Below are 13,570 nucleotides of genomic sequence, written 5' to 3' on the forward strand. Positions count from 1 at the left end.
ATGATTGACAGAGTCAAAAGGCATTCTTTCAAGGAAACTTAAAGGATAGCTCCAGTGATTAAAACAGTTTTTCACTCTATAATGCCTATCTGGAAACAATATTTAGTGTTTAAGAACATGGATTATCCAGTCAGACTGCCTGGGATCAGATACTCACCATTATTCAACATATCTGTGCCTTTGTGTTGCCATCTACAAATTAGGACTGGTATCCACCTCATAGTGTTGTAGCAAAGTTTAAATGAATTAATGGGTGTCACTGCAGAGAACAGTACCTGGCACATAGTGTGTGCTCAGTAAGTGATAGTTATAAGTGTCCAGTCAGGGGCAAACAAGAAAATATACAGGCGCAGTGGATTTCAGTTACTTTTCAAGGAGCTTTTCAATTCATTAAAAATACTAGAGTACACAGAAATGAACCTTGTGGGTTCAATGTGATCTTGTGATGAATGAGATCTGCAGAGAGAGGAGGAAGTGATGATACCTCTGTGTAGACTGTTATCTACTCCCACCCTTCTTGCTCCTCCCTCTTCTATTCCCATTCTTATTTTTTAACAAAGATTATTTTTTGATTAACTATTTTTTTAAAGATTTATTTATTTATGTATGTATTTGAAAGGCAGAGTTACAGAGAGGCAGAAGCAGAGAGAGAGGTCTTCCATCCACTGGTTCACTCCCCAAATGGCCGTAAAGGCTGGAGCTGGGCTGATCCAAAGCCAGGAGCATTTTCCAAGTCTCTCACGCAGATGCAAGGGCCCAAGCACCTGGGCAATCCTCCACTGCCATCTGAGGCTGTAGAAGAGAGCTGGATTCAAAGTGGAACAGCCGGGACTCAAACTAGCGCCCATATGGGATGCAGGCACTCCAGATGGTGGCTCTACCTGCTGTACCACAGCGCCAGTCCCTTGATTAACTTTATACACATGTGATTAACCCTACATTAAGTAGTATGAAGGGGCGGGAACTGTTCCTCAATAGTCTAGATAAGGGCTGTTCAAAATCATCCCATTGGAAACTGTCAATTTCACTTCTATAGGTTACCTTTTTTTTTTTTTTTTTTTTACAGGCAGAGTTAGAGAGAGAGATGGCTGGGTCATATAATAGGTCTATATTCAGATTTCTGAGGTGTCTCCATACTGTCTTCCACAGTGGTTGCATCAGTTCATGTTCCCACCAGCAGAGGATTAGGGTACCATTTGCCTCACACCCTCACCAGTATTTGCTATATGCTGATTTCTGTATAAAGCCATTCTGACAGGGTGAAGTGAAACCTCATTGTGGGGTGTTTTTTTTTTTTTTTTTTTTTTTTTTTTTTTTTTTTTTTGAAGGCAGAGTTAGACAGTGAAAGAGAGAGAGAGAAAGGTCTTCCTTCCGTCGGGTCACCCCCCAAATGGCCGCTATGGCCGGGCGCTGCGCCAATCCAAAGCCAGGAGCCAGGTGCTTCCTCCTGGTCTCCCATGTGGGTGCAGGGCCCAAGCACTTGGGCCATCCTCCACTGCCTTCCTGGGCCACAGCAGAGAGCTGGACTGGAAGAGGAGCAACCAAGACAGAACCCAGAGCCCCAACCAGGACTAAAACCCAGGATACTGGCACCGCAGGCAGAGGATTAGCCAAGTGAGCTGCAGCTCCGGCCCTCATTGTGGTTTTGATTTGTGTTTCCCTGATGGCTAGTGATCCTAAGCATTTTTTCATGTTTCTGTGGGCCATTTGAATTTCCTCTTTTGAAAAATGCTTGTTCAAATCCTTTGTCCATTTCTTGAGTGAATTGTTTTGTTGCTGTTGAGTTTCTTGAGCTCTTTATAGATTCTGGATATTAATTCTTTATCAGTTGCATAGTTTGCAAATATTTCCTCACATTCTGTTAGTTGCCTCTTCACTTTGCTGAGTGTTTCTTTTCCAATGCAAAAGCTTCTCAATTTGATGTAATCACATTTGTCCATTCTGGCGTTGATTGCCTGTGCCTCTTGACCTTACTTCTTCTATAATTTTTACCCAGCTCAAGCTGTCATTATTATCCAAATCCTCTACAGGTTTCCAAGTTTTGTAATATACAATATTTTTAATGTATGTTTTGTTTTTTTTTTTAAACATGTTTGAAAGGCAGAATGACAGAGAGAGTGAGAGACAGATTTTCTATATGCTCGTTCTTTCCCCAAATGTCCACAGATAGCTCTGGATGAGCCAGTTCAAAGCCAGGAGCCAGGAACTTCACCCAGGCCTTCCACGTGGGTGGCAGGAACTCAACTTCTTAGACCATGATCTGCTGCCTGCCAGGCATGTTAACAGATTCTAAGTGGAGGCTGAACTCAAATCCTACTATTCCAATCTGGGATGTGGGCATCCCAAGTGGTGACTCACCCCCTGCACCACAACAATCCCAGTCGTATAATTTCTTAATAATTGTACTTAGGCTTCAGACTAACTTTATGAACTCATTGGTAGCTAGTCATGCCACATATTTTATTAAATGGTGTAGACCTATACAGACTGATTATTTATTTCATAATTTGGTGATTTCTTTTTGGTTTTCCAGTCAGCATTGTGTTAGTCTCTGAGAACAAAAGGGTGAGACACAGTTCTTGCCTTCAGAACAGCGTTGTCTAGTAAGGGCAGCACACAGATCAATAACAGCTGCTCTCTGGTGCTGTAAAGACTGATAGGGCCTGCCAGGTGTATGTAATAGGACACAATGGAGTAGTTTGCAACACTGGCTGAGATCAAGCAAGGAGAGAGAGAGAAGGAGATCACATCCAAGATCATGAAGAGCTGCTTGTGTCTTGTAACTGATTCACTTGTTGTCTTGTACCTAGGAAGCATTGAGGACTTTAAGTCAGAGTATAACCAGACTGTCATTTTACTGTGGCTACCTAGCTGCTGGTAAGGCACATGCATTAATGGATGTGAGATTAGAGGCAGAGGATGGGTGGTTATTGCAGTTGTTAGAAGTGTTAATGAGTATTAGAATCATGGTAGTGACAATTTTGTGAACACAAGATGTTAAGGAAGCAAAATGGACAGGAATTGGTGATTTTTTTTTTTTTGGCTGTGAAGCTTGAAAGAGAAGATGGCGTCTAAGTGTATTCTTAAAGTTTCTGAGTGGTGATGCTGTTTACTGAAAGAGGAAGGACTGGAAGAGGAACAATGCTTGGTTGGACAATGATTGTTCTGCGCAAAATTTTGAGGTAGCTGGGAGTTTGTCCAGCATGTATTATGAGGGCCAGAGTAGAAAAGAAGTGCCAGCTGGAAATTGAGGCATGGGGGTTATCACTGTGTGGGTGGAAATGAAATAAAATTCTGTGAGAGAAGGGAGGGGCTGAGGTCAAGAACATTATTTGGAAAGAAAATTTTGCTTAGAAAAGTTGAAAGACCAGGTCAACGTTGTGGTATAGTGGATAAAGCCACCGCCCGCAACTGTGCGATCCATATGTGCTCCATTTCATGTCCTGTTTATTCTGCTTCTGATCCTGCTCCCCGCAAAGGGCTGGGGAATACAGCACAAGGTGACCCAAGTCCTTGGGTGACTTGGGAGACCAGAAAGAAACTCCTGGCTCTGGCCATCTGGAGAGTGAACGAATGGATGGAAGATCTCTCTGTCTCTCCCTCTCTCTCTGTAACTCTTTCAAATAAATAAATAAATATTTAAAAGAAAAACTTGAAGAGCACTTTTCCCTCTGGGTGTGAAGAAAAGGGAAGATGGTAACAGTAGAAGGTCAGTTTGCATGTTTGAGGACAGGAAACTAAAAACCTTGAGACCGAAACTTTCTGAGTGGCAGATTTCTTCTTCCTCTCTTTTTTTCTTATCCTTCTTCCTCTACAGTTGTCTTCTTCCTTTTTTACCTTCCCATCTGGATTTCTAAATCTTTTGTTTGTAAATATTATCTCTATGAAATCTTTGCTGTATACAGTTTTAAAAGCAGAATACTTTATGGTAAAATCTCAATCTACTTTTGATTTCCTTTTAAACTTTCTCAAACGTATTCTGTATTAGAACTGATTCAGCAGGATTTAAGAACATGATTAAAAGAGAGCAGAATAAAACCTTGGAAAACACACTATGCCATTTTTCTTTTGCCAAGTATGAGGGTTCTTCAAAAAGTTCATAGGAAATGCATTTTATGAAGGAACTATGCATTTATTTCAAAAGTATTTCTGTACCAAAATAAACTTATCTTTTCCCATTTTCCATGAACTTTTTGAAGTCCTCACATGTTTTCTTCCAACTTCTCCCAGCATTGACGTTGGATTGGCTGTATCAGGTAGTTATTAGGTTTTATATGCCTTCATCTTTCAATTACAATAGAGAGCCTTCAGAATTTAATTATTTGAAAGCAACAGTGAGGGTAAAATGTCATAAACTTAACAAAGACTGTTTTCTGAAGTAGAAAGTCATGTTAGTGGTTAGTTTATCCTTGACAGTGATGAAGCTTTCCGTGTGTTTTATCTTATGGTTAGTCATTCTATTTCAAAGTCACAATGATTATTTTATTTTTCTGATTAGAAAATCAGTACTTATTCATTGTAGATAATTTGAAAGTGCAGAGTATTTTGTATGATGAAGAAATAGAAATGAGAAGTAATTTCTAGTAAAGAATATTTAGCCTAGCTGTTAACATGCCCATGTCCTACACTGGTATACCTAGATTCAATACCCAGCTCTGGCTCCTGACTCTAGCTTCCAGCTGATGGATCTGAGACCCTGGGAGGCAGCTGGTAATGGCTCAAATAGTTGAGTTCCAGCCACCAGTGTGGGAGACCTGTATTGCCTTCCTAACTTCTGCCTTCAGCCCTAGCCCTGCCTCAGCTCTTGTGGGCATTTGGGGTGTTAACAAGTAGATGAGAGCTGTCTTGCTTAATCTCTCTCTCTCATTTTCATTCCCTCTCCTCTCTCTCTCTCTCTGCCTGTCAAATAGATGAATAAAATATATGATTTATGAAATCTCATCAACCAAAAATATTCAGATATTTATATTTCTTTGGTAATTTTCAGTGTACATGTTAAAGTATATTTATTTCTAAACAAGTGATATCATATTGTATTTGTAGTACATATATATTTTCTTATTATCTTCCTATTATTGAAGGAGGAAAATGTATAAGTGTGTGTTCAGTGACTATAAGACAGGCTTCAAGTTTTTAGTCAAATTCTAACATGTATACTGTTGGAAAATATTCCTTACTCAACCAAACAACAGAAAAATACTTATTTAAGAATATGTTTTGGGGCTGCTGTTGTTGTGCAATGGGCTAGCCACCATCTGCAACACCAGCATCCCATGTCAGAGGACCAGTTCAAGTCCTGGCTGTTCTGCTTGAATTCCAGCTCCCTGCTAATATGCCTGGGAAAGAGTGGGAAGTGGACCAAGTGCCTGGGCTCCTGCCACCCACATGGAAGACCAGGATGGAGTTCCTGGCTGCTGGCTTCAACCTGGCCCATCGTTGGCTATTGCAGCCATTTGAGGCTTGAACCAGCAGATGGAAGAGCTCTATCTTTCCATTTGTTTTTCTCTGTTGCTCTGCCTTTCAAATACATAAATATGTCTTTTAAAAATAAAAGGAATATATTTGGAACTGCTGCTCTATAATTTGGAGCTAAATGTTAATAATTCTTCAATGGTTAGGAAACTTATGTCTGATTTTTATTTTTCCTTATACTGAATATCACTATTATGGGAATGAGTTAGTTTTACTATTTATTAAACAGTTTATGTCCAGTAAACCAAGACATGGATGCTTAATGAAAATCAACAATGTTTAACCTGGACAAGTGGGGAATTCTGTGTCATGATCCTTGTGACTAAAGCTTTGTGGGTGTGCCCCACTGAAACCAGCTAGCACTGTTTCTGGACAGCACACCCAAGTAGCTTACCAGAGAGTTGGAGAACTGTTCCATTAAACAGCCTCACTGTTTCTGGCAAGGTTCAGTGATTTCTGTTACTGTAGGAAGCTTACTTGTATAAATGAGCCCTGGCCAAAATTGTCATCTGTGGCAAATCTTTTTGGAATTATGAAAAGTCATGGTTGGTAATAATCAGTCTTAAAGAATGATAATCCTGTTGGCCTGACAATAAAGCCTCACTTGGGCAACATACTTGTATTTTCTAGTCCATTCCAAGAAAAGGAACTATATCAAATGGAGAATTTCATGCTTCGTGTATTCAGTCAATTGAAACACGCCTTTTTTAAAAAAATTTATTTATTTATTTATTTGAAAGTCAGAGTTGCACAGAGAGAGGAGGAGAGGCAGAGAGAGAGACAGACAGACAGACAGACAGAGACAGAGACAGAGAGGTCTTCCATCCTCTGGTTTACTCCCTAGCTAGCCGCAACGGCCAGAGAAGCACCGATCTGAAGCCTAGAGCCAGGAGCTTCCTCCTGGTCTCCCACATGTGTGCAGGGACCCAAGGACTTGGGCCATCTTATACTGCTTTCCCAGGCCATAGCAGAGGGATTGATCGAAAGTGGAGCAGCCTAGACTTGAACCGGCTCCCATATGGATTCCAGCACTATAGGCGGCGGTTTTACCCGCTACGCCACAGCACCAGCCCCAAATATATATATATATTTAATCTCAGCTGAGAATATTCTTAAACTGTTTTGTCCACCAGTGTTAATGCTTTGAGGTGTTTCTACCTCATTAGTCTCATTTTAACTTTTTCTATAACCTTTCCAAATAATTTACTTTGATGCCTCCTAAAGAGATCTTTTTTTTTTTAACTTTTATTTAATGAATATAAATTTCCAAAGTACAGCTTATGGATTACAATGCCTTCGCCCCCATAACGTCCCTCCCACCCGCAACCCTCCCCTCTCCCACTCCCTCTCCTCTTCCATTCACATCAAGATTCATTTTCGATTCTCTTTATATACAGAAGATCAGTTTAGCATACATTAAGTAAAGATTTCAACAGTTTGCTCCCACACAGAAACATAAAGTGAAAAATAATAGATGATTTTTTAAATGATGATGAAATCAGATCAGACCTATTGTCATGTTTAATCCCAGTGAGAGTCAAGTTGGGAATTGATAATTTCTTCTTCTTCTTTTTTTTTTTTTTTACAGAAGATCAGTTTAGTATACATTAAGTAAAGATTTCAACAGTTTGCACCCCCATAGAAACACAGAGTGAAATATACTGTTTGAGTACTCGTTATAGCATTAAGTCTCAATGTACAGCACGCTAAGGACAGAGATCCTACATGAGGAGTAAGTGCACAGTGACTCCTGTTGTTGACTTTACAAATTGACACTCTTGTTTATGGCCTCAGTAATCTCCCCATGCTCCAGTCATGAGTTTCCAAGGCTATGGAAGCCCCTTGAGTTCTCCGACTCTTATCTTGTTTTGACAAGGTCATAGTCAAAGTGGAGGTTCTCTCCTCCCTTCAGAGAAAGGTACCTCCTTCTTTGAAGACCTGTTTAAAGAGATCTTATAAATCTGTTTCTCACAATGGAGTTTAGTGTTCTTTTATCAGTCTTCTTAAGGTGTATGTATATATCTGTTCATTACAATTCATTCGTTTTCGCCTTCTTTAGTTACAGATTTATCTCTTTTGCTAGTTACTAAGTTGGATTTTTCTTGATCCCAGTGAGGAATGACAGAATAATTAAAATAAAAACATTAATGATATTTTTAGCTAAGCAGTTTTAAATTCTGCTTTTGATTGTCTTAAAATAATAAGAGATATCACCTATTAAATAGTAGTATGGTCATTGAACCATTATAGGGAAGGCCATAATGAAACACTCATTTTGAAGTACTTGGATCCCTTCCATCTACATGGGAAACCTGGATAAAGCTTTTGGTTCCTGGCTTCAGCCTGGCCCAGGTCTGGCTGTTGTGGCCATTTGGGAAGAGAACTAGTGAATGGAAGATTCCTCCCCCCACCCAGTCCCCTAACTCTGCCTTTCAAAAAAAAAAAAAGACACTCACTTTAAAATCTTTTAACTATATATGTGGTTTTTTTGTTTTATTTCTGGTTATAATAATAAAATGACTTTTAATAAAAGAAAGTACCAAGTTTCACTTGAGTATAACCAAGTGAACTTTATAAGTTTATACCATTTTTTTCTTCTGAGTGAATGTAATTTGATCTGTAGTTCACTGTGTAAGCCATTTTTGTAATGTTTTACTAGGGTTTCATTATATTAATACTTTTTAAACAATTCCACTATTAAATTTTTTTAAATATATTACTTTGAGAAGCAGAAAGAGAGAAAGAGGAACATGTGTCCATCTGCTCATTCACTTCCCCAGATGCCCACAGCAGTTGATACCAGCTGGGACTGAAGCCAGGAGCCAGAACTCAGGCTAGGTTTCTAAAGTGAGTTATCAGAAACCCAATCACTTGAACCATTACCGCTGCCTCACAGGTTGTGCAGTGGCAGGAAGGTGGAGTCAGGTGTCAGAGCTGGATATGAAACCCATGAACTCTTATATGGGAATGGGTATCTTAACTGGTGTTTTAACCACTAGACTAAATGCCCAGACCCACTATTTTGTAGTTTTCTTTATCATCAAATGGTTTTTCAAAAATCATGTTAAGCATGCTGTTCTTCTTCTTCTTCCTCTTCCTCTTCTTTTTTTAGTGTACTGTTTTTTATTTCTGCCTTTCAAAGATTTCAATCATTTCTCATTTGCTATGGGAGTAACTTGTGTCAATTAAATTGCCTAGGAAATGTTACTTGTTTTCATGTTATTAAGTGTACTTTTTTTTTTTTTTTTATCTTAAACAGATTATTGAGGTTGGACTTTGTGAAGTCTTTGAACTGATCAAGGAGACACGATTTTCTCATCCATCCCTGTGTCTCAGGAGTCTGCAAGCCCTGCTCAACGTGCTTCAGGGACAGCAGCCGGAAGGCCTCCAGTCTGAGCCTCCTGAGGTCCTCGGTGAGATCTTAGGCTTATGGAGTGAAGAACTTACTATGAGTGGCTTCTCTTACGTGTAAAGCACATGCAGCAACCTGTAGTGCAGTCTGTAATTGTGTTGCTCAAACAGGAAGGATAGAAGTTCTAAGAAATTTTACTGTGTTTCACTGGAGCTATGGTTTAAGAGTTATGGTGCATGCACAGAGGTTTCTCAGTTATTTCAATGATGGGAGAAGAGCAAAACAAATCATTGGAATCCAGAAACAGTCCTCAACCTTACAGTCACCATTAACCTAGATAGTTCTTCTTAAATAACAGTTAATGTTCATTTCTTAACTTTACTCATTATTCTGGATAGTTTTTAAAAATAAGGAAAAAGAGAATAAATGCCACAAATTCAAATCAATGTAGTTAGTTTCTAAACATAGAGGACATTTCTTTTATATCATTGTAAATAAAAATCTGTTGGTATTATGGATAGACCTTCTGACTTAGTAGTGACTTTCATTAAATTTTTCAAAGTATTTGCTCTAGGGGTTGGCACTGTGGTGTAGAAGCTTAAGCCTCCACCTGCAGCACTGATACCCTATATGGTTGCCAGTTTGAGCCTGGGCTGTTCCATTTCCAATCTAGCTCCTTCCTAATGCTCCTGGGAAAGCAGCAGAGGGTGGCCACATGCTTGGGACCCTGCACCCATGTGGGAGACCTGGAAGAAACTCCTAGCTCCTGGCTTCTGCCTGGCCTGGCTGTTGGTGGCCATTTGGAAAGTGAACCAGCAGATGGAAGATCTCTGTCTCCTCCTCTTTCTGTGTTTTTGCCTTTCAAATAAATAAATAAATTGAAAGAATGAGAGAGAAAGGAAGGAAGGGAGGGAGGGAGGGAAGTAGGGAGGAAAGAAAGTTTTCTCTTAAAATTGTTTCCATTTTGTGGAGGCTTCCTTTACATGCCATTGTCTGGCCTCAGTCAGAAACTATATCTCAGAAGTACTGGAGCTGTGATACTGAACCATTAGCTTGGATCAGTTATCTAGGCCCTGCCTGTGGAGTTTCAGTGGATTTGTGGTGGGGCCCAGGAATTTGCATTTGGAGTGAGTTTCTGAATGATGTTGATTCTCCAGGTCCAGACTACCATTTGGTCCTTTTTCAACACTTGACTATTTGGAGTTTATTAGACTCATACATAAGAACCTAATTGTGGGGCCGGTGCTGTAGCTTACTTGCTTAATCCTCTGCCTGCCTTGCCAGCATCTCGTATGGGCGCCGGGTTCTAGTCCCGGTTGCTTCTCTTCCAGTCCAGCTCTCTGCTGTGGCCTGGGAGGGCAGTGGAGGATGGCCCAAGTGCTTGGGCCCTGCACCCGCATGGGAGACCAGGAGGAAGCACCTGGCTCCTGGCTTTGGATTGATGCAGTGCACTGGCCTTAGTGGCCGTTTGGGGGGTGACCCAACGGAAGGAAGACCTTTCTCTCTGTCTGTCTCTCTGTCTCTCTCACTGTCTTAACTCTATCTGTCAAAAAAAAAAAAAAAAGAAAAAAGAAAAGAGAAAAAAAAAGAAAAAGAACCTAATTGCATGTCACAAGCTTCTTTTTTGGTCATATGTAACAATATAGTCTTTTTGATTGATTTTGTTCTGTTTTAGTGGGGGTGGGAGATGCTGGTCATTAAGCTGAGGATTTGCAGAAACAACAGGTGCTCCTCACGTGATTATTAAATACTATTACCCAATAAAAATTGTAATATGTTAAGAAACAGGCAACTTGTGGTTATTGTTAGGGCAGCACCAGTGGTCATATTGATATTGTCGTGTGCTACTTGGCTGGATAGCATTTTGCTGGGGATTTGATTCATTTAGCAATATTTTGCTAGGTTATCTAGTTTGTCAGCAAAATTAAAATGCTCAAAATATACACTGAAACCTGTATATTTTTTTTATTTTGAACACCATGTTAATCATTTCTTTCCTCCTAGATTATCTACCCCTCTGTTGTCTTCTTGTGGTTGCTATCTACTTTCCTTTGTATCCAGTCTTCTACATATATATTACGTTTCCTTTATTCTTTTTAAAATTGATCTTGTCTTAATACTAGTTTTTTTTTTAAATTATAGCAAGTGCTCATCTAATGTTAATTTGTTCATTTTAATTTTCTTATTAGTTTCAAATGCTGCTACACCGTCTTTAGGATCTTTTATTTTTCTGAAGCTTACTTATGATCTCTTAATTGCTTTGAATTATTTTTCTATGTAGGGATTTACCATCACTTGATTTTTTTATTTTGTTTAATTAACTTAGAGATGTAAAGGTACTTCAGAAAGTTCATGGAAATGAAATTAAAAGACATGCTTATTTTGGTCCATAACAAGTATTGAAATCCATGCAATTTTGCATAATACACATTCCTATGAACATTTTGGAAACTCCTCATACAAATAGTAATTTAGTTTTTTAATTTAGTTCTTTAATTTACTTCTTGAAATTTGCCTGTACTTTTTGCCTTTGATTAGCTCTCACAATCCTATTAGTTATACTTTTTCCTCTTACTTTCATGTTATTCCTGAAATATATGCATTTTTAAAATTTTTTATTTTTTGACAGGCAGAGTGGACAGTGAGAGAGAGAGACAGAGAGACAGATCTTCCTTTGCCGTTGGTTCACCCTCCAATGGCTGCTGCGGCCGGCACACCATGCTGATCCGATGACAGGAGCCAGGTGCTTCTCCTGGTCTCCCATGGGGTGCAGGGCCCAAGCACTTGGGCCATCCTCCATTGCACTCCCTGGCCACAGCAGAAAGCTGGCCTGGAAGAGGGGTAACCGGGACAGAATCCGGCGCCCCAACCAGGACTAGATCCCGGTGTGCTGGCGCCGCAAGGCGGAGGATTAGCCTAGTGAGCCGCGGTGCCGGCTAAAATATATGCATATTTTATAACTTACTATTGGCCTCCCTTGATAGTTAGTATATACCAAGCTTCTCTTTGCAAATTGATTTTGATTTTTTTAAAAATATACTTATTTAAGAGGGAAGCACAGAGGAAGAGAGAGGGAAATCTCCCATCTGCTAGTTTACTCCCCAAATGCCTGCAAGAGCTGAAAATGGGCTAGGCCAAACCAAACCAAGAGCCAGGAACTCAGTCTGGGTTTCTCATGTGAGTGACAGAACCGTGTGGGTTCTTGTGCTTCCTCCCACAGTATACATTAGTGGGAAGCTAATCAAGAGCAGAGCCACAACTTGAACCTAGCCCCTCAGTATGGGATGTCGGCATCACAGGTGGCATCTTAAGCAGTAGGCCAGATGCTTGTCTCCTGGGTTCTGATTTTTAACTCATCTACTTAAAAACAGTCATTTCCGTATGTCTTTCTGTTCAGTTTAAAGTTAAAAAATTTATGTTCCCAGGTATTCATTGAACTGTTATAGCACCTCCTATGTTCTCTGCTGTTGTAGCATCAGACAACCACATAGAGCATAATTACAGACACAAGTAAAAAGTATAGAGGAAAGCAGAGGGAGTTCTGAAAGTCTTTAACAGGCTTTTCTGATGATGTGACATTTAAAATTTGTAGGATGAATAGGAAGGAATGAACCAGGTTCTTTGTTTCAAGCATAAGGGACAGCTTGTGGTAGGGTCTTGACACAGGAAGGAGAATGGAGAAAGATGAATATGGCTAGAATATGGAGAGTGGAGGGGAGGCCTTGCTATAGATGACAAAATGGGTAAGGACAAGTGTAGCTTTATAGGCCATGTTAGGGACTGTGGTTAATGTGCTGGGAAGAATGAAAAATCTTTGTCTCATTGCACTTAAAGATTTATTTAGTAGCACTTATTTTCTTGATTTTTAAAATTATTGACTGTGTTCTTCCATGTCTAACTTTCTTGAGGATGGAAACACTCCTTACTTCATTTGCCAGTGTACTACCCCAACCTACAGTAGTTCCTAGTGTGCAGTAAGAATTCAGTAAATATTTGCTGAATTATTACAAGATAGAAGGAAGGGTGGAGGGAGGAAGGTTAAGAAGAGTGTACAAACCAATGAAGGACTAATGGAAAAAGGGAAAACTGATAGAAAAAAGGAAATGAAGGATGTACAAAAAAGGGTGGAAGGAGGAAGGAAAGAGTGGAAGAGGGAATGAGGGAGGAATTAAAGGAATTAATGGATTTTAAGTAGACAGCTGGAGTTTTGTTTTGAAAATGGTCAGAGATAATGAACACTTCAGTAGTTCAGTTAAGAGATGATGATAGATCACATGGACTGGGAAGATGGTGATTAGATAAGCGGGGCGGGGGTTGTATTAGAGAGTAAAATAGGCAGGGCTTAATATGAGATTAGATTTGGAGGATTAGAGGTTGGTAGGGGACCCTGGGTTTCTTTGAGTGAACCAAATAAAGCACAGGCGGCCCTTTTGGTTTGCAGAGGATTAAGATACATTGATTCTCTGACCTGTCTCCATCCCTCCTCTTTTCTCTCTCTCCATCTTTTTAGTTTTCTGTCTTTCTCTGATTTTTTTTTTCTCTGTCTCTGACTTTTACCTCTTTAAGGACTTTTCAAATCCCCCTTCATTTCCATGGAAGAAATATTCAGCAGATGTTTTTGGTTCAGTCTTGAGTGGAGTTGTTGAAAAGTTTTGTGTGGAGACCTCTGCTGGTCATAGAAATTCACATGCTATTTTTCCATCTTTGCCACTAAATGGCTTTATGATATAGGGAAAAATCATTTAG

General features: G+C 39.7%; 1 protein-coding gene across 21 annotated transcripts in view; it reads left to right on the forward strand.

Annotated features, from left to right (window-relative positions):
* MYCBP2 (MYC binding protein 2) overlaps window positions 1–13,570 on the forward strand; it is a 304,484-nt gene that overhangs the window by 58,640 nt on the left and 232,274 nt on the right. For all 21 annotated transcript variants that reach the window (XM_051850575.2, XM_051850577.2, XM_051850583.2 and 18 more), the window contains exon 4: window positions 8,732–8,885. In XM_051850575.2, coding sequence (XP_051706535.2) covers window positions 8,732–8,885 — 154 coding nt within the window. The remainder of the gene's footprint in view (window positions 1–8,731; window positions 8,886–13,570) is intronic.

This window comes from Oryctolagus cuniculus, chromosome 9 (assembly GCF_964237555.1).
Source record: "Oryctolagus cuniculus chromosome 9, mOryCun1.1, whole genome shotgun sequence".
NCBI classification, from domain to species: Eukaryota; Metazoa; Chordata; class Mammalia; order Lagomorpha; family Leporidae; genus Oryctolagus; species Oryctolagus cuniculus.